The sequence below is a fragment of the Chiloscyllium plagiosum genome, chromosome 32 (genome assembly GCF_004010195.1).
Source record: "Chiloscyllium plagiosum isolate BGI_BamShark_2017 chromosome 32, ASM401019v2, whole genome shotgun sequence".
Lineage (NCBI taxonomy): Eukaryota > Metazoa > Chordata > Chondrichthyes > Orectolobiformes > Hemiscylliidae > Chiloscyllium > Chiloscyllium plagiosum.
The window spans coordinates 2985011-3006781 of NC_057741.1; the positions used below are offsets into that span (position 1 = coordinate 2985011).

The 21771-nt window shown below is 38.8% G+C and overlaps 1 protein-coding gene across 1 annotated transcript in view; it reads right to left on the reverse strand.

Annotated features, from left to right (window-relative positions):
* The window catches only part of dctn6 (dynactin subunit 6), a 31860-nt gene extending 11224 nt beyond the window's left edge, over positions 1 to 20636 (reverse strand). The window contains exons 1-4 of the mRNA XM_043674021.1: positions 20541 to 20636; positions 14133 to 14197; positions 8620 to 8725; positions 4007 to 4095 (exon numbers count right to left, since the gene is read on the reverse strand). Of these exons, the coding sequence (XP_043529956.1) occupies positions 4007 to 4095; positions 8620 to 8725; positions 14133 to 14197; positions 20541 to 20587 (307 nt within the window). The 5' untranslated portion in view covers positions 20588 to 20636. The remainder of the gene's footprint in view (positions 1 to 4006; positions 4096 to 8619; positions 8726 to 14132; positions 14198 to 20540) is intronic.
* Between the last annotated feature and the right edge of the window lie 1135 nt (positions 20637 to 21771).

Genomic DNA, 21771 nt, shown 5'->3' on the forward strand with positions numbered 1-21771 from the left:
CGGATGAAAAAAAAAACACCATTTCGACTGGGACAACACATCTATCCTGGGACAGGCTAAGCAAAGACATGCCAGAGAATTCCTAGAGGCCTGGCACTCCAACCACAATGCCATAAACAAACACCTAGCTCTAGATGCCATCTATCAACCCCTCAGAAAATGAACAGGAAATGACATCACCACAAACCCCAGGAACCCCATCCAGGACAAACATATAAATAGAAAGCAGGAGACAACAGCTTCGCTTTACGTGGAGGTCGCCACTGATGATGTTACCTAGCGAGGTAATGAAACGTCTGGATATCAAACCTACAGCTCAGCGAGCAAACCTACACCCTAAACCTCAACCTGAGCTACAAACCTTCACAAACCTTGCATTACATACAAATCCTATCCCTCATAAACCCTTCCAACATCTTACCCACTGTTGATGTTACGCTCACTGGTCTATAGATCCGTAGCTTTTCCTTACCACCTTTCCTTAACACGTCAGCCAACCTCCAGTTTTCCCACACCTTACCTGTTGTGGCTATTGATGATACAAATATCTCAGCAAGAGCCCCAGCAATCACTTTTCCTAGCTTCCCACAAAATCCTGGAGGATACCTGCTCAGGTCCTGAGGGTTTATCCACCTTTATACATTTTAAGATGTCCAACACCTTATCCTGTGTAATACTAACACTTTTCAAGATATCATTTATTTCTCCAGGTTCTCCAGCTTCCATATTCTTCTCCACAGTAAACACTGACACAAAATATTTGTTTAGTATCTCACCTGGCTTCTGCTGTTCCACACAAAGATCAACAAGGCTGTTTAAGGGGCCCCACTCCCTCCCTAGTTACTCTCTTTGGATTCTCCTTTACCCTTTTTGCCCTTCTGATTTCCTTCCTAAGTATATTCCTACTGCCCTCATACTTTTCTAGAGATTCACTCAGTCTCAGATGACTATACCTGACATGCCTCCTTTTCCTTGATCAGAGCCTCAATTTTTCAAGTCATCCAGTATTCCCTACACCCACCACCCTTCCCCTTCATATGAACAGGAACATACTGTCTCTGGACTCTCATTTTTGAAGACCTCATGCTTTCCAGCAGACCTTTTACTTGCAAATATCTGCACCCGCGAGTGGTGAAAGATATAAATGAGACCTAAGAGGCAATGTTTTCACACAGAGGATGGAATGAGCTGCCAGAGAAAGTGTTGGAGGCTGGTACAATTACAAAGTTTAAAAAGCATCTGGATAGATATATCATTAGAAAGGGTTTGGAGGGATATGGGCCAAGTGCTGGCAAATGGGACTAGATTAGGTTGGGATATCTGGTTGGTCCAGAGGAGTTGGACCGAAGGGTCTGTTTCCATGCTGTATATCTCTAACTTATTACATTGTGACAATGCTGTCCCTTTAACAAAGTTATTTTGTCCTTGATTTTTTTCAAGGGGGATCGTAAAGGCACAGGTGCCGATATATCTGAAAGTGGCTATTTTAAATAATGGCTCAGAAGTCGCTAGTTCGGATTTTTTTCTAGTTTTGTTTGTTTTAGCAGGCAGTCAGAAACTGCTGATTACAGAGAAGCTGCTATAGTGAAAAAAAAGTTCCATGCTTCAACAGATGTGTCTTGCCTGACTCTTCTCTCTGCAATCTCTCCTGCTTGTTAGAACCGGAGTTTGAATTTACCATTTGCTAAGAGGTGTATTTATCGGATGTTGAGGGTATTGGAACGGCTCCTTTGTTAACTAGCAATTTTTAGTCAGTTGGGTTTCCAAATAGTTAAGTTATTCTAAATTCGATTTTCTTTTGTTCATGTTTCAACTATAGTGTGTAAATAAATTCTGTTTTGCTTAAAGCTGAATGGTTTGACTAGCTGCATCACTCCTAGAATATCCACTTACATCTGCCTTCAAAATAACAAAACATTAGGGTCTCGACTACCTTCTTACAGTGTTTGACGGGGGCTGGCCTGGTCAATGACAACATTTATATATATTTAATTTTACATAACGGTTGCATTTACTGACACCAAAAAGCACGTGCATTATCAATGATATTTCTTATAAATATGGCAATATATTTTACAAATACCAATTGCTGATAATTAATGAAACAGCGTATTGAGTCACAGAAATAAAGTTAAGAACATGTTAAAACTGTAATTTTAAAAAGTTGGCTTGATAACGTATGTATACGTGGTCTAAACTCCTAAGCAGTGTCTTACTTAAATTCATTGGAGTATTTTAATAACCCAGTATATTGTGAGATTATTTTACAGTGGCCATAAAAAGACATTTTAATATTCAATAATTGTTTAATAATGTGCATGTGTCTGCGCATGCATGTGGTGTGTTGGTGTCAGCAACACAGATCCCCAAAATAAACTGTTTTAAAACTTCAAAAGGATGCCTGTGACCACTTCACCTCAATAAAAGGAAATAAAATTGGTTTTGTCAAAACAGTGATCTTAGAGCAGTATTGCAATACAGCTGAAGGGGAGATATATGGAGGAACCTCGATTGGAACCGAATATTGAATTATCTGAAGGAGATCGAGGTCCCGATAGAAACGTTACATCAAAGACGTGTTTCCAACACTGATCACACCTTTGTTTACAGTGATTAAACAGACACCGTCTCCAAATGACTGACCTCCCACCCTCTTTCTCTCTCCTCGCACTTTCCCTGGAGTTCTACAGAGGGGTGTACCCTAAACCCTCCTTCCCTGGATAATCTCTCTAACATTGTCCTGTACAGGGTAAAGGTGGAACTTATCAAAAAGTTGCAGTAAAAAGTTGTGTGTATGGCTGTGGCTGTGTGCGCGTGCGAGCTATTTGGAGACTTACCCCACAAAGGCAGCAGCATCAGTCTTGTTATTGGTGTCCAGTCCAGCTGCCCCGGGGGGAGTGGGATGTTGGTGGGGTTTAAGGGGCAGTGTTAGACGGGGTGGGGGCATTGGATGGGGTTGAGGGCAAGGAGGGTTGGACGGGTGGGATTTGGGGGGTGGTGTTGGATGGGGACGTAAGGTTTCACGTGTGGTGTGCTGCTGCCTCGTCTCCTGACTGGGGAGCACACTTAAAAAAACTCCGAGCGTCAAAGGAAAGGCATTTAATCGATTAACCTAATAAATCGATTATCCGAATGAAATAGTATCCGTCCATCTCATTCCGATAATCTGTACATGAAATTAACAGGATTATGATACTATGTTTATGGAGGTTCTGGGTAAGGAGAACATATTTGTTTTCAGATCAAAACTATATTGTACCATCACTGAAAGTAATAATGATTTTTAACAATTTCTCTGCACAGTTTTTCCTTTGTTTCATTACTTACAATCTATTGAACAAATAACAACGCAAGATGTAGATTCTTTAAAGCATAAGAATGAACAATTATACTTTTTCAGAATATTGACACTGGAATAGTTTAAAAAACTAGACAATTCACAGATGCTTTCTTTTGAGAGAGCATGTAAAACTATGGTTTCCTGGTTGTGATTTACAATGTAGACAGTTCCTAAGGTTGTAAAGTCGATCCAGTATTCAAGAGTTGCACCTGATTTTCGGGTAACATTTAGCAAAATCTCCAAAATGTCCTGGGGAAAAAAATTACTAAACAGAAGCTCACCTTTAAAGATTTCTAAACAACAGGACAAAGTTAGTTTTTGAGTATTTGTTGAGTAGTAATTCACTTCAATCATTGAAGTTTTACCAATTTTAATTAAAAAGAATACACTTAGCGTTCAATCGATACAGAACCATCACGCTGCAAAAGAACTTTGTGGATCTGCTGGGAATAACTAACTACCTTGGACTAAATTACAATAATCAAATATCTTCAAATTAATACAACTACAGAATGTGAGAAAGATGCAATATCAAAAACAATTCTGAAATTTAGCTTCGGTCCCACCAGATTATGGTTCCATACTGAAAATAATTTTTTTTTAAGATTGCCAATGGTTATATTCTGATAGCAAGTTTCATTGCTAATTAACTACAGGAAAGGATACGACATCCAACTTCAAAAACATTGTTTGTTCCAATTGTCATAACTTTAGGTTCAATATCTTCCTTCTGAGGCACAAGATTTTCTGGATAGCTGGAAGAAACAGTAAGAGGAATTGGACCCAAGAGTCTGTTTCCATGCTCTGCATTTCTATGACTCTATTAATCATTTTTATTAAAACTAGAAAGCAACGGCCTATTTGTTGTTCAAAACAAAACGCAATTTTCATTTCAATCATTCACTTTTCATTCACTGTCCTGAAGCACTTCAAGGAGGCAAAGTTGAAAAGTGAATGAAAAGACTGCGTGAAGCTGAGACATCATGTGAGAGCAAGAAGCAAAAGATAGTAGTGACAATGCTTAGTAACTGGAAAAGGATACATGGAGATAAATACTAGTTGTCTTCTTCAGAATAAACAGAATGAGTATTTGATTGAGGTATGTAAATTATTAAAGATTAGTCAGAGTGAATAGGCAATGACTATTTGTTTGAAAATGGGATAGGGTAAATAGCTGTTTCTCAGTTGATTCAAGCATGATGGGGTGGCTTCCTTATGTGAGGTACATTTCCTATGTAAGCTATTTGGAGCAGTTTTTAATCAGTAAAAACATAGTGAATTCAAGCCCACAATGCCATCCTGACATGTACACCTAATTTTGGGCCAGAGTTTTAATTTTCTAGTCAGTCTGCCATCGGGGTCTAGGTAAAAGCTTTATTAACACTGATGTGCAAGCCTATTTGACTTTGGAATTATAGTGCAGTTCTTTCGCAGTCGGGTTAAATCCTGAAACTCTCTTATAACACTATGGGTGCACCTCCAGCAGATGGACTGCAGCAGTTTGTAAAGGTGACACACCACAACGTTTTGAAGGATAATTGGGCATAAGCAACAAATGCTGGGCTTGTCAATGATGTTCATTTTCCATGAAAAAAAAGAATTCTGAGATTAAACAAAGTCCCACATACAACACACCATTTAAAAAAAAACACATATTCCTCCTTTTGTGATCTTTGGTTCCAACACCCATTCTCCACATGGTAATTGGTTAGAATTTAAGTGCTAATATTTATGCAAAGTATTTAGCCAGTAACAGATGGCAGGTGTAGATGAGCAGTTACATATAACATAAAAACTAATTGCTATGGCAGATGCATTGCCTATTTGAAAGCTGTGAAAAATAGTATCTTGTCATCAGATTCTGCATTCAAATGTATTAAACTACATGAATATTCTGGTTGTAGATGGATACTAAATTCCTCAAGATGTTTTGTCTAATTCAGCTTGCGCTCTTCCAGGAAGTGAGATATTGTGTTATAGGTTATCTTTATTAACTCACTCACCAGTTCGCTATATTTTGCTGCATTTTCACACCATATCAGCCCTGCTACAAGCAGTGTTTACCTTGAAGAAGTGTGGCATAGAGAACAATACTATCCCCATCAAGTCTCCATGAAACATTATCAGCCCTTACCAACCATCTCCTGGACCTGAATAGATTAAGTACCTGTTCATATCTTTCAATTGGACCATTATCCCTTTAAGAAACTAACAAACAAAACAGCGCTGCCATGAAATTGTGTGAATGAAATGAAACTCATACTGGCAAATAAATCTCACAATAAAAGATATTAAATAGATTAAGTATAGGTACTATTTTTAACTTATTTAGAACATTTAGGCCAGCATTTTTACTAATATTTACTAACTTAAAAGACAAAAGGACTAACACCTCCTAATTATGCAAGCAGACCAGACAGATATCCCATCAGAAGTAAAATCGACATTTCAGCATTGATGCCCTGGGTAAAAACAATGTGGACTTCAACAGTTTCCTCATTTCCCCTTCCCCCATCTCACCCCAGTTCCAAATTTCCAGCTGCTCCTCGGATGCTGCCTGAACTGCTGTGCTCTTCCAGCACCACTAATCCAGAATCTGGTTTCTAGCATCTGCAGCCATTGTTTTTATCCCATCAGAAGTAACAGCCAGCAGTTAGCACATGTTTTGACCCATCTCCTGTCTCCCAGGACAGAAGCCCTTCAAACCTTTGTGTGTAGTAGAGATAAAAAAATATAACACCTTGGTAATAGAATTTTATGATATGTAAGAATTGTGTATAAAGGGGTCTTTTAAGAACTGTATTTCGAGATTCTATTGCCACCGCGAACATATGCTTGTGATTGCTGAATAGAAGAGGCTATTTTTGCCACTCACTGATTTTGGTCGTTATTTGAACACTATTCCACAGTTAGTTAATGCCAAACTACTTCTCTGGCACTGAAAATATGGATTCTCATTCCTTCTTTGACTATTCAGCTTTGAATAACTAGTGATTTTAAAAGATGTTTTCTTTAATCTTTCTCTTTTAATCCAGTCTTTCCTTCACACTCTTCAGCTCGCTGACTACACTGGGTTTGACATTAATTTTCACTGTATCAGACACAGCACTATTTTTAAATTTATGCTGTGAACTGATTGCTTAAAGATATATGCTATTGTTACCCAGTTCATACAATTCCAGATGCCCTAGAGGGGGATGGTTTCCATTTACTGCAACTTGCAGTGAAAACATTTATAGAAACTAAAAAGGACGAGGGTGAGCAAAGCTAATCTGTGGCAGCCAGTTTTTAATTCACCCATGATTTGGAGATGTCGGTGTTGGACTGGGGTGTAAAGTTAAAAATCACAATACCAGGTTATAGTCCAACAGATTTAATTGGAAGCACTAGCTATCGGAGCTATCGTTGCACAACAACGATGAAGGAGCAGCGCTTCGAAAGCTAGTGCTTTCAATTAAACCTGTTGGGACTATAATCTGGTGTGCGATTTTTAACTTTATGCACCCAGTTACTGTAAATTCTACCCTGGTGTTTCTCAGTACATGCAACGTGACTCACTGAGGTCACCATAAAATAAATAGACTCCTTTTGTTCACCAGAACAGCCACTTCTGCCACTCCCTACTGTTAAGCAAATATTCCCTTCAAAATTTAGTTATTGTGTAAAAGTTATTTTTTTCACATCAGGATCCAGTCCCTTCAAATTTCTTTGTACAGCCATGTGCATGGTTTATTTATCCCAAAAGTCTGTAATACTGTCTTGCAGTCTGCTCCATGGTCTTTGTAGGAATTTTGCTGATGACCATTTTTACATTTCTTTTACTGTATGTAAAACTATCCAATGGGCATTAAAATCTAATAACCTCCACACTAACTTGAAAGAATAGGCCACACTCATTTTTCTTTCTGAAACCCTGTATCCCCTCTTGTAAAAGAGGATTCCTCATTTGTTTCCCCTATCCCCATTTCACCATTCTAGCTGCCTATTCCACTGGCCTACCTGTATTCAATTTATCCTCCATCTTCCAAAATTTGATCTTTGCTTTCTGTATGGCATATTGTAATAGGCAATACATTGCACTTTGGTTTCACCATTATGAAATTAGAAGATGTTTTTTCAACTTTCGAGTGGAATATAGATACAAAATAAAAGTACCATACACTATAAAGACTCAGAAGAATAACAAAAACAACTTGCAGTCTTTTAACACAGTAAAATATCCCAAGGCTTTCCCAACTTATCAATTAGACACCAAGTAACAAAAGAGGTATACAAACAGATGCTCAAAAGCTTGGCGAAACAAGTAGGTTTAAAGAGGTACTTTAAGGGTGGAGAGAGAGGCAAAAAGATAGGAGAATTTCAGACTTTAGGGTATTTTCAGCTGAAGGCATGACCGTTAAAATGGGAAGATTAATACTGGGAGTGACAAAAGTGACCAGAAGAGGTTACAGTGATAAGAAAGGAAGAGACTATTGACAGATTTAAAAACAGGAGTTAGAATTTTAAATTGGGAATTGCTGGATCAGGAGCCAGTGTAGGTCAACAAAAACATGGATGATGAATGAATGGGATGTCTGTTGAATGGATGGTATGGGAGATGATGGTTTGGTGGTGGGAGGTGATGAATGAATGGGACTTGGTACAAATACAGAAACAGATTTTTACATGAGATCAAGTTATACAGAATAGAAGATGAACTATTGTTCAAAGAGTACTTGAATTTCTAAAAGATAACAAAGGCTAAAATCAGTATTTCAGCAGATGAGCTAAGGTAGGAATAGAAGAGTGTTATTATAGAAGGGAATGTTCAGCAGAGGAGACACATTTAGAGACAGCTCAGTTCAGTCCAGCCTTCTGAACAGACACAGACTCTGAATTGACCTAAACCTGAGGAAAACTGCATGAAATTCAATTTTGGCTTTCATTTTAAAAAAGGTGATAAAGCAGAGCTATAGTTGGAATCGCTGTGCTAAATGGGACAAAATGTTTGGTTCAGGTTCAGACACTTGCCAGGAAAAGTAATGATGTTGATAGTGAGGAAACAGAATTTGTTGTAAAGTTCAAATGTAATGGTTTCAGTCTTCCCAATATTTGGTTGGATGAAAGTTCTGCTCATCCAGTACTGAGTGTGAGACAAGCATATTTCAAACATACAAATAGTACTTACTTATTCCGTGTAATATATAGGTACCATAAAAACAAAATTATTCCAATTATTTTGTTACATTTCAAATACCTTTATTTGGAAGTATCCATTAAGCACTTAATCGCACGCCCACCTGTTTGTAATAAGAGCTTGTTCTTCAATCAAGTTCCCTTCACCTATAATGATTGGTCCTGCTTCTGCAATAATACGAGCCTTGGGGTGCACTACAGTCCTTGGTCCTAAGCAATACAAAAACATAATTAATATTGTGTACTACTTGATAATTACTCTGGGATATAACCCACAAAAACAGTTGAGTTCCAGAGAAGAGATGTGAATGACATCCTTGTAATCAAAGGCAACAAAAATAAACTAATCGGATGGGCAAATTAACTGAAAAACAGTTGATAAGAGTATGATTTGGGAAAGAAAAAGAACACAGTAACATTTAATTTGTTTTGCCATGGAGTTACCAGTGACAAATCCAGTCTTCCTCATCTCCTAATAGTGAATTCTATTGATCCACCTGGAAACTTATTATTGTAACATTCAAATTCATTTTGTTGACTATCCTTTTAGTTACATAATACAGACATTAGGTGTAATGTGTATCCAGAAGATTGCAATGAAGCACTAAAGCTTTTCTTTAGAGCAAATATATTAATAAGAAATATTACACTTAACATGGCTAAAGACTTAGTTAATCCACATCTGTGCACAATCTTTGTTTTCAGCATATCAAAAAGGATGCAGAAACATAAGGCAAGGTACATAAAAAATACCTAGAATGATACCAGAACTGAGGTTATAACTATCAGGAAATCTTAAACTGACTCCACAACAAAACTTATTTTCTTTCAGATAGGTTGTTCAGCACTAATAACCTAGCATTTCATAGAATTCCTAGTGTGGAAACAGGCCATTTGGCCCAACAAGTCCACACCGATTCTCCGAACAGTAACCCAACCAAACCCATTCCCCTACCTTATATTTACCCCTGATTAATGCACTTAACCTACACATTCCTCAACACTATGGGCAATTTAGCATAGCCAATTCACCTAACCTGCGCATCTTTTGGATTGTGGGAGGAAACCAGAGCACCCGGAGGAAATCCATGCAGACACGGGGAGAATGTGCAAACTCCACACAGACAGTTGCCCAAGGCTGCAATCGAACCCAGGTCCCTGGCACTGTGAAACAGCAGTGCTAACCACTGAGCCACCATGCTGCCTAGTAAAATCCAGTTACTCCTAAATGAACACAGTTTTGTTGGAATGGATAATTAACCCAAGTTTACAGTATTACAGTGATATAATTGCCAAGCCAAATTCATTACTGTCTCTACTTTTGCTGTCTTTTTTAGAGGAACAAAAACTTCAAGCTTAGCAACATGCGTAACTTGCTCATCACAAATTGCTGCTAGTTCTACACAGCAATAGCTGAGGCCACTGATAACCTCCATTACCAATGCAGCAAAATCCAACCTTAAACATTTATAAATTGTTCTAGGTTTTAATGTATGTTTGCCTGTTAATGCAAGACGGTACCTTTCCTTGCCTCCCATATTAACATTTTTCAACTTCTTTTTCTACTAGCGAGTTTTGGGAAGATTTATAGCTTAGTTTGATGTTCTGGATTTAGGTTCGCTCTTTGAGCTTGAAGGTTCATTTTCATACATTCCGTCACCATACTAGGTAACATCTGTAGTGAGCCTCTGTACGAAGCACTGCTTTCTATTTATATGTTTGAGTTGCTTATGTCATTTCCTGTTCTTTTTCTCAGGGGGTTGTAAATCAGGTCCAAGTCAACGTGTTTGTTGATAGAGTTCCGGTTGGACTTCTTTTTCTACTTTCCATAATCTTCCTTGTTATTAACTGAGTTTTGCACCTGATACTTGTTTTAAGCTTTTCCTGTTTCAATGTAATTTTTAATTTCCTTTTAAAGACATAATTGCTTTGGAACATTTATCTTTTCCCTTTAATGGATTATTCCCATCCGAATTATCTCTTCCCTGATTTCCCTCCATTGCTCCATTTCTGTTTTATTCTGCACTACAAGATTCTCTCTTAAAATCACTCAAATCAGATTTTCTCAATTTTACATTCTTAGCTTTGATTAGATGTTCTCCATAATTGCTTTAATTTATGTTGCAGTCAATGTTAGGTCAGTGATGATCTACTGGAATTTAACCCACTTACCTCACGATTTCCCACAACCAGGTCCAAATTTGTTTCTTTCCTTATTGGACTGAAAACATATCAATAAAACATATCCTAGGACAAGCCAAACAAACAGAGACATGCATGAGAATACCTAGAAGCATGGCATTCCAAACGGAACTCGATCAACAAACATATGAGTTAGACCCCATCTACCACCCCCGAGAAAAAGAACAGATGACAACACAACAGGAAGTGATGTCACCACAGGAAATGACATCACCAGCTCAAACATATAAATATAAGGCAGGAATTATCAACAGTGCTTCGCCCGGAGGCCCACTGAAGAGGTTACCGAGTAGGGTGACGAAACGTCTGGAAATGAACCTTCCAGCTCAGCGAGCAAACCTACATTCAGAACCTCAACCTGAGCTACAAATCTTCTCAAAACTCGCTATATGACTTAATTTTGTACTGCAGTATTATTTCTAAAACCTCTTATAACACCAACCTTAACTGACTGGCCTGTAATGTTTATTGTACTGGTAGCCCTCCTATAATGCTGTAGTTGCATTCCATCAAAACTTCGCTGGGAACAAAGAGCAGAGAAAATTACAGCTCAGGAACAGGCCCTTCAGCCCTCCAAGCCTGCGCTGACCCAGATCCTCTCCCTAAACTTGTCGCCTATTTTCTAAGGGTCTGTATCACTTTGCTCCCTTCCCATTCATGTATCTGCATAGATAAATCTTAAATGATGCTATTGTGCCCACTTCTACCACCTCTGCTGGCAACACATTCCAGGCCCACACCACACTCTGTGTAAAGAACTATCATGCAAACTCCCCTAAGCTTTTCCCCTCTCAATTTGAACTTGTGACCCCATGTAATTGAGTCCCTCACTCTGGGAAAAAGCTTCTTGCTATCCACTGTCTATACCTCTCATGATTTTGTAGATCTCAATCAGGTTCCCCCCTCAACCTCAGTCTTTCTAATGAAAAAAAATCCTAATCTACTCAACCTCTCTTCATAGCTAGTGCCCTCCATACCAGGAAACATCCTAGTGAACCTCCTCTGCACTTTCTCCAAAGCATCCACATCCTTTTGGTAATGTGGCGACCAGAACTGTATGCAGTATTCCAAATGTGGCCAAACCAAAGTCCTATACAACTATAATATGACCGGCCAACTCTTGTATTCAATACCACATCCGATGAAGGAAAGCATGCCGTATCCCTTTTTGACCACTCTTACGGACCTGTGTTGCCATCTTCAGGGTGCAATGGACCTGAACATCCAGATCTCTCTGTACATCAATTTTCCCCAGGACTTTTCCATTTACCATATTTCGCTCTTGAATTAGATCTTCCTAAATGCATCAGCTCACATTTGCCCTGACTGAACTCCCATCTGCCACATCTCTGCCTAGCTCGCCAATCTATCTGTATTCTGCTGCATTCTCTGACAGTCCCCTTCACTATCTGCTTTTCCACAAATCTTATCATCATATGGAAACTTGCTAATCAGATCACCTATACCTTCCTCCAAATCATTTATATATATCACAAACAACAGTGGTCCCAGCATGGATCCCTATGGAACACCACTGGTCACAGGTCTCCATTTTGAGAAACTCCCTTCCACTACTACTGTCTCCTGTTGCCCAGCCAGTTGACTATCCATCCAGCTAGTACATCCTGGACCCCATGCAATTTCACCTTCTCCATTAGCACACCATGGAGAACCTTATCAAATGCCTCACTGAAGTCCATGTATATGACATCTACAGACCTTCCTATATCAATCAACTTTGTCACTTCCTCAAAGAATTGTATTAAGTTGGTAAGAGATGACCTTCCCTGCAGAAAACCATGCTGCCTATCACTGATAAGCCCATTTTTTTCCCAAATGGGAATAGATCCTATCCCTCAGTATCTTCTCCAGCATCTTCCCTACCACTGACGTCAGGCTCACCAAATTATAACTACCTGCATTATCCCTGCTACCCTCCTTAAACAAGGGGACAACAATTCTCCAGTCCTCCGGGACCTCACCCATGCTGCAAAGATATCTGTTAAGGCCCCAACTATTTCCTCTCTTGCTTCCCTCAGTAACCTGGGATAGATCCCATCCTTAATAGAAATAATGGGACCTATGGGAAAAGTTGGGTTAGGGGCAGACTAGCAGAGAAAAAAAAAATCACGATCGCTCAAAAATCACACAAAAATCTAACACAAAGTATAACACAGCCTGAATGCAGGTTGAAAATCATATTTATTAACGAAACAAAAAGTAAGTTTAACACAGTACATTTAAAAAATGGGACAAAGCTGTTCTCTGTACAGCACCTCTCAAAAAAAGCTGCTCAGTCAGCAGCTGACATCAGTACACATGCAGTATGGTACAAAGACTGGCACTGATATTGTGCATTCGCAGAATGGCGCAGAGATTTCGGTATGGACATCGGAGCATGCACGAGAACCGATCCCCGCTGGAATCGCGCTATTGCGAATTAAGGTAACATTTCTCAAAAATACTATTCCCTAATTCTTCAGTGACATTATAGCTAAATTGCGTAGCCGAAATGCGCATTATCCCAGAACTACTTGTACAACCTTTTCTTTGAAAACTTGAAATTATCCACCTTCCTGGCACCATTTCTTTTTCTAAAGAGGACAGGATTGCATTGTCGTTGCTGGGACTGGAGAAGTGTTCCACCGAAGCAGTTAAAAGAAAGCAAAGTGAATCTTGATAATAATGATAATAACTGGAAACATTTTAAAAAAGAAAATCAGAAAAAAAAACTAATGGAGTAGACAAGCTACAGACTCCTGGGTTAAGGAGCCCACATGCTGTGCTGCTATTTTGCCGCCAACATATAAGTGGGAAGTTTAATGCAGGATATTAAATAGAGGAGAGAGGTGTCAGGGTAGAGGGAGACTTAAGAAGAGATTTCAGAGCTTCAGTGACTGTACCGTGAGCTGTCTATATTCAATGCTGAGATAAAAGTAGAGGGTGCACAGGAGGCCAAAAGTGGAAGAATACACAGTTTTTTGAGGGTTTAGAGCTGCAGGAGGCCACCTATAGGGAAAAGATAGCCAGAGGGGATTTGAAGACATGGGTGAACACTTCAAAATTAATGATACTGACAAACCTGCAGCCAAAGCAGATCAAGTTGGAAATGGTAGCACAGTGGTTATAGTATGGCATTAGTAATCCAGAAAGTTAGACCAAAATTCGTTAAGAGTCCACATCCACTCGACTCATGCTGATATTTCTATCCTTGACTTAAAGCACTGCTCAGTTAAACTCAACACAAGTTTTATCGTTCAATTAAATGCTTTACAGTCTCTCAGACTCAACATTGGTCTGAAATTGTTGAACTAATCAGTTGATTTTCATTGGTAGCTACTGACTACTACTTGCTAACCTGAATTTACCAGAAGCAGGCATTAAGTTCACTAATGATGAATTGAAGATCACTTACCAATAGTTACATCTCCCTTGATTTCACTTTCAACACAGACAACAGCTCCAGCTGCAATTTTCACACTGCAAAAAAAAATTTAATTAATGGAGAATGCATTGTGTAATTAACAAAGGTAAATACAAGGTCAACATCACTCAGGTAATTAGTAAGTTATGCTAATTATGTAAAACACTCCAAAGTATAAGAATTACAAGTTATGTATTAAGTTTAAAAAAAACTTTTGTCTGGAAGAGAATGCGGTTGTAATTTAATGTTTATTTTCAGTACAAGTCTGTAAAATGGTTGTCCAAGCAGACATTGTAGTTACTCCAATATTTATTCACTGGTGTTTGTGCAAGAATAAACACTATTGAACCTTCTGCATAATAACAAGTACTGAAATGAAAGTAAAGGGAAAGATAATAGCAACTTTACAGATGGTATCATATCGGAGAGAAACAGATTGAAATGTTAACTGTATAGAGAGTAGAGGTGAATAAATGTGTCTCAGAATAGAGAAGGGAAGTTTTAAGATGAATTTTTTTTCTTAAAAACAGTTTGCACATGTTCAAAGCATACTGTGAAGAGCTACAACTACCAATTAGCCTCATTTCCTTCCACTTTCTCATAGTCTACAAAATTTTCCTTTTCAAGTATTTGTATAATTTTCCTTGAAAATTACTATCGAATCTGACTCAACCAATCTTTCAGACATTACAGAACATATCTTGCTGCATAAAATAAATTTTCTTCAGGATTTTTGGAAGATTGTCTTAAATTAGTGTCCTGTAGCCACCAAACATTTGCTAGTGTAGACAGTTTCTTCCCAAGATTGCTGAAAGCACCATTTAATCTCAAAGATTTCTATTAACCTCTCCTTAATACTCTCTGCTACAACTAAAGTATCAATTTATATTTATCCAGTGCCTTTTAATTCATGAAATGTCCTGAAGCATTTCACAGGATCAACGTAAGCCAAAGATAGACACTGAAAAGATACTAGGAGATAACCAAAAGCTTGGTTTAAGAGGGAATTCTAGAGCTTCAGGCCTTAAGAATTGAAGGCACAGCCACCAATAATGGACTAAATTGGGGAGGGGTGGGATTGTCAAGAGAATAAAATTGGTTGATGCAGTTATCTCAGAACACTGAAGTTAGAGGAGATTACAGAGAAAGGGAAGTGTGAGGCTATAGAAGCATATAAAAACAATTATGAAAATATTAGAACTAAAAATGTGAAAAAGCGTGACATGGCCAATATTGAACTGTCCACTTAGACTCAGAAGTGGCATGAGAAAACATCTTTTTATACAAGTTATGATCTGGAACGCATCATTGAAAGGGGCAGTGGAAGCAGATTCAATGGCAACATTTAAAAGAGAATTGGATATACACAGTTGAAAGGGAAACTCCATTATATGGCCATGGGGAATAGCAAGGTAGTATGATCAACTGGATTGCTCTACAAAGGGCTGGCACAGATACAATTAATAAAGGAAAGTTGGAGGCATCAGCAGATTTAGCTAACTTTACAAAAACTTATCAATTCATTGAAGTCAAGGAATATGAAAGGAGTTGTTAAACTGTTCACAATAGTTTGAAGTGTTTACTGGAGATCTGGATAGTGAGAGCTTTTGTAGCACATCAGTAGCAGCCCTACTTCTGAGCTGGAGGCCTGGGTTCAAGTCCCATATGCTCCAGAAGTTAGCAAGAACATCTCTAAACAGGCTCATTCAAAATATCTAGATCCCTGATAGCAAGGTCAGAGGAAAAAATTTGGAGGAAAATTTCAGAGAAATCTAAAGATACACAGCATTAAGTAACTGACTTCAATCTTCAAAATGTAGATATACAAAAAAAAGTAAGGGACAACAACGGTGAAAGCATTCTTAAAACTGGATACCAAACTTATGGGAAAACAGGACTCCAAAGTGTGATGTTACAGGGAAACTAAAGAGTGGTTCCAAAACAGAATAATGTTACTGGGAATCTTCATAATCCTAATGCAAATTAGGATAGTAATCATTGAAAGGTAAGAGGGAGGGAAAGGGTTTTTGACCTGTGTTCAGGGAATCTTTCTTGATCAATACATTCCTGGCTCAATGAGGAAGGAGGCATTTCTTCATCTGGTTGTAGCAATTATGTAGATTGGGAATAAAGGAGATGGACATGGTAGATGATAGACTGACCAAGGCAATAAGTTATCATTTGTATCTATTTTTAACCAACGAAAATGCTGAAGGAAGCTGAGGTCAGGTGAATTAGCCATGCTAAATTGCCCATAGTGTTAGGTGCATTAGTTAGAGGGGAATGGGTCTAGGTGGGTTACTCTTCGGAAGGTCGGTATGGACTGATTGGGCTGAAGGGCCTGTTTCCACACTGTAAGGAATCTAATCTAAAAAACCGATAGAAAGGTAGGCAGTATGTGAAGTTTAAAAGTTACCACAACCTGATGGGAACGCAGCTGCGCATGCTGACAGAAGTAAGGGTGAAAATGTAGAGGAGCTGTCCTTAATTTTACTATCCTCTTTAGAAAAAGAAATGGTGCCAGAAAAATGGATAATTTCAAGTGAAACACCATTGTTCAAAGAAAAGGTTGTACAATAAACTTTACAGGCCAGTCACTTTAATTTTGATGTTGTAAGTGGTTTTAGAAATAATAGTGCAGTCAAAATTAACAGTCACTTGGACAATTGTGGATTAATTAGAGAAATCTGGCAGGGATTCAAAGACAAATCATGCTTCATGAACTTGTCCAGTTTTTTGATTAACTAAAAGAGCAAATAGAGGAGGGTAATGCACTTGAAGTGATGCACATCAACATTTAAAACAAAAATCACTCATGGGACATGGACATTGAAGGCAATGACATCATTCATTGCCAATGATTGACTGTTCTGGAGAAGGTGACTTCACCATCTTGAACTGCTTGTGATGCAGGTACTCCAACAGTGTGGATTGCAATTCTAGGATTTTGATCCAGCATTCGTGAAGGAAGGACAATATAGTTCCAGGTCAGAATGGTGGATCTGATATATATGGACTTTCAAAGCCTTCTGATAAAGTGCCACATAATACTGAAGCCATGGAATAATGGTGACAGGAGGGAATGGATTTGAAGTTGGCTGACCGATATAAAACAGAGTACTGAAGAACAATTGTTTTTCAAACTGAAAGAAGGTATTCAGATTTCCCAGGACTCGCTCAACATTTTAGATATACATTACTGTCTAGACGTGGAATGTGTAGAGGAAGTGATGGCCTAGTGTTATACTTGCTAAACTATGCTAATGTTTTGGGGACGCAGATTCAAATCCCACTGTGGCAGATGGTAGATTTTGAATTCAGTACAAAAATAAGAATCTGAAATTAAGAGTTCTAATGATGACCATGAAATCATTGTCAATTGTCAGGAAAATCTTGTCTGGTTCTCTAATGTCCTTTAGGAAAGGGAATCTGCTATCCTTAACTGATCTGGCATACAAGTGACTCCAGACCCACAGCAATGTGGTTGACAATAAATGGTGATGTACCCAGTTATGTCCTCATCCCATCAGTGAATTTAAAAAGGCCACAATTTCAAAATTTGCTGGTGATCCCCAAGTTATAATTGTGAATTGAGGATAGAAATGGTCTCAAAGAGGACAGTCAGTATGGTGGAACGGGCAGAGAGGTCCACACTAACCATCCGAAGAGTAACCCACTCCCCTTGCCTATATTTTCCCCTGACTAATGCAACTAACCTGAACACTGAACAACTTAGCATGGCCAATTTACCTGACTTGCATATCTTTTGATTGTGGGAGAAAATCAGAGCACCCGGAGGAAGCCGACGCAGACATGGGCAAAATGTGCAGACTCCACACAGTCACCCGAGGCTGAAATCGAACCCAGGTCCTGGTGCTGGGAGGCAGCAGTGCTAACCACTGAGTCACCATACCACTGCTTGGTGCGGCTCACCTGTTAAGACATCCTTCCCTCTCCCTTCCTCCCTCTGACTATCCCATTCCAAAGCTCTAGACACACAGGGGAGCAAAGTAATGAGTGGTAGGTTTGGCGGGCAGAAGGCAAAGATAGTCAATATATTTCTTTTATATTTTTACTTTGAAAGCTAATTAATTTACAAATAAGAATTTAGCAGTTACAGTATTTCAGCTTACAAGATGAATTGCTTTATTTTTTCTGAGAAAGGTCTTAGAGAAGTCCCTTTGACATTGGTTGTGATAGAAACGTTTGAATTGCTTACCATTGTTTCACTTACAGTTGCACATTTCAGGAATGCAACTAAATGCTAAGCAAGGAAGTATTCAAAATTATGAAGTGTTTTAGTAGGGCAAGGAAGAAGGAAAGTGTTTACACTGACAAAAGAGTTCTAGTAGATTTGGGCCACAGGTTTATAACAATTGCAAAACAAAGAAGGGAAATTAGGAGAACAGAGGATTTTTAAAAATATCTGGAATGTACTAACTGAAAAGGTAGTTAAAGTAGATTATTTAGGAATCTTTAAGATAAATTGGCATGTGATAGAGTCAGAGATGTACAGCACGGAAACAGACCCTTTAATCCAACTCATTCATGCCAACCAGATATCCTAACCTAATGTAATCCATTTGCCATCACTTGGCTCATATCCCTCTAAACCCTTCCTATTTATGTACCTATCCAGATGTGTTTTAAATGCTGTTAATGTACCAGCCTCCACCACTTCCTCTGGCAGGTCATTCCATATACTTTGTGAAAAGGTTGCCCCTGAGGTCCTTTTAATATCTTTCTTCCCTCACCCTCCCCCAAGGGAAAAGACTTTGTCTGTTTATCTTATCCATGCCCCTCATGATTTAAAAGGTCACTCCTCAGCCTCCAGCTCTCCAGGAAAAACAGCCCCAGCCTATTCAGCCTTTCCCAAAGCTCAAATCCTCCAACCCTGGCAACATCCTTGTAAATCTTTTCTGAACCCTTTCAAGTTTCACAACGTCCTTCCGATAAGGAGACCAGAATTGCACACAATATTCCAAAAGTGACCTAACCAATGTTCTGTATAGTTATCTCCCGACTCCTATACTCAATGCTCTGACCAATAAAGGAAAGCATACCAAAGGCTTTCTTCACCATCCTATCTACCTGCAACTACCTTCAAGGAACCAAGAACCTGTATTCCCAGGTCTCTTTGTTCAGCAACACTCCACAGGACCATACCATAAGTCCTGCTCTGATTTGCTTCTACTTGAGGAATTAAAATAAAAGGATTGTAAGGAAAAAGCTGGAATGAGAGACAAATTATTAAAATGGGTAGAAAAGCTATAGCAAACCAAATTGTTTCTAAATAGCCTGGATTTTGTGGTCAGCAAACTCACCACTGACTTTGAAGAAGTCTCCATGTTAAGGGACAATATTGTTATTTAAACATTTTGTTATTTAAACAAAATAAACATTTTGTTTATTTCCCCAACAACTTTGAAGGTTTTTTATCCAAAAGCAAATTCAGGCATAAACTATTGCTTTGTGAAGTAAAGGATTACAATACATAAAGCAACAGCTCCATTACTACTTTATCAACAATCAAAATATTTCCAACTCTTAAAACGTATACCTTGTTGGAAAGCAAATGGCCTCAGCACAGATTGATGTTTGGAAGATTTGCTGTGTATAAATTTTCTACTGTATATTTATGTCAAATGTAATTAAGTTGGCCATGAAGCATTACTATTCTGCATACATAATGAAAAGTGTTATATAAATCATAGAATCCCTACAGTGTGGGAGCAGGCCATTTGGCCCAACAAATTTAACTCTATGACCTGCCTGTATTGCTCGCAAGACAAAGCTTTCACTGTGCCTCAGTACACGTGACAATAAATTCAATTCAATTCAATTCAAATCCACACCGACCCTCCAAAGGGTAACCACCCAGACCCCTATATGATATATTTACTCCTGAATATTGCACTCTTGCCTATATCGTTTGGGAACGTGTAGGTTTTTACCACAGCCACTTCACCTAGCCTGCACATCTTTGAGTTGTGGGATGAAACCCGGAGAAAACAGGAGAACGGGCAAACTCCACACAGACAGTCCCCCGAGGCTGGAATTGAACCTGGTGCTGTGAGTCAACTGTGCTTACCACTGAACTATCGTGTCACCCAAATAAGTTCTTCCTTTCCAAGGGGACATTTTTGAACTTAAAATAGAGACCCATTAAACTACAAGCTTTTGTACTCCAATAGTTTCTTGTTGATAAATCCTACTTCCCCTCCAAAGGCTGATCCTGACCGTCCAGGTCGGATCCATCCTTCACTTCTAGTTTTCCCAGTCACCACCTTCTGCTATCAAATTGTTTCCTTTATTTATACTAAAATAGCATATTTTGTCGTCCCGCTCTTCTCTAGAAACTGATCTTGACATCCAGACTCGAGCATCTTTAATTTTTACCTTTTCTGAGTTTGTTTTCCCGACACAATCTCCATCTTGCCATTCATCGCCTCAGTGCGCCTGCGTACCAACTAACATGATGTGGTTAGTGCGCGTGCGCACGCGCCACTCCGCGCCCCCTGCCGGGAGGAGGAGACAATACCCACTCTCTCACCTGAAGCCTGGCGCGCGCAGTCTGTAACGGTTTTCAGAAGGCAGTTGTACGCGTGCTTAACATTGAAATTCAGTTATTGTTTTGGGGAAATTTTAATATGATTATGGACTGGAAAAGCAATACGACCTTATTTTCAGTATACAAATCTAAAAAGACTGCAGATTATTTGCAGGGTTAATTTTTGTGGTAAAAATTGGAATGCTGTGAGCAAGGCCTGTGATAGTGTGTGGTAAGTTTGACTGGATGTTACCAGCAATGAGAGACTCCATACCGAAGCTGAGATTGTTCTGTAGAACTCTAAACGTTAGGGTAAGACCTGTTACAGTGGAGATATTCAAATTATTTAAGTTCATCCACCCTTTCAAGCATGGTGTTCCAGGGTATAACAAGCTTTGCAAAATAATTTTCTTAATTTTCTCTCTAGATCTTTTACCAACCCAGGAAGAACAAGCAGTTTTTTAAAAAAAATACAGTTGTACTTCGAAATGAATGTACTGTTCCGATGTATACAAAACGTGTCGGACCGTTATACGTTTTGGTGGTTTTTCCTTCTGGAAAGTGGTTGAAATTTAAAATTTGGTTATTGAAACATTTATGAAAGGAAGACAGTTCTCTCCACTTGCTACATTGGACATTCTTTTGAATATATGCGGATTACACGGAGAAAAATTAGGTACTGAATTCAAATTGAGCACTACTTTCAGAAAGCCAGTGCAACCACAACAGGCAAGGTGGCCTTGAATCTGTACTGTAAGATTCGATGTTTATTTAAAGTGATTCCTTTGTTCTGGTTCTTCTCAGTTCCAAGCATTGACTTTCCCAGGAATGAGAACATTTCACCATTTGGTGGAGTTCTGAGTTTTGGAATTCCACCCTTTTTTAATTTTTGTTCTTACTGTTGCCTTCCCTTACCCAGGAGGAGAAAGTTCTCTCGTAATAACAAGAATGGGAATAGATTCAGGAGAGTGGTCCTCATCCTACCAGGAGGCTGTGTTCTCTTTGGTATGCCCTGTAGGACTGGAATGGGAAGTACAAGAGGAGGCAGCAGTGCACCCAAGTGTCAGTAGGTGTTGGCAG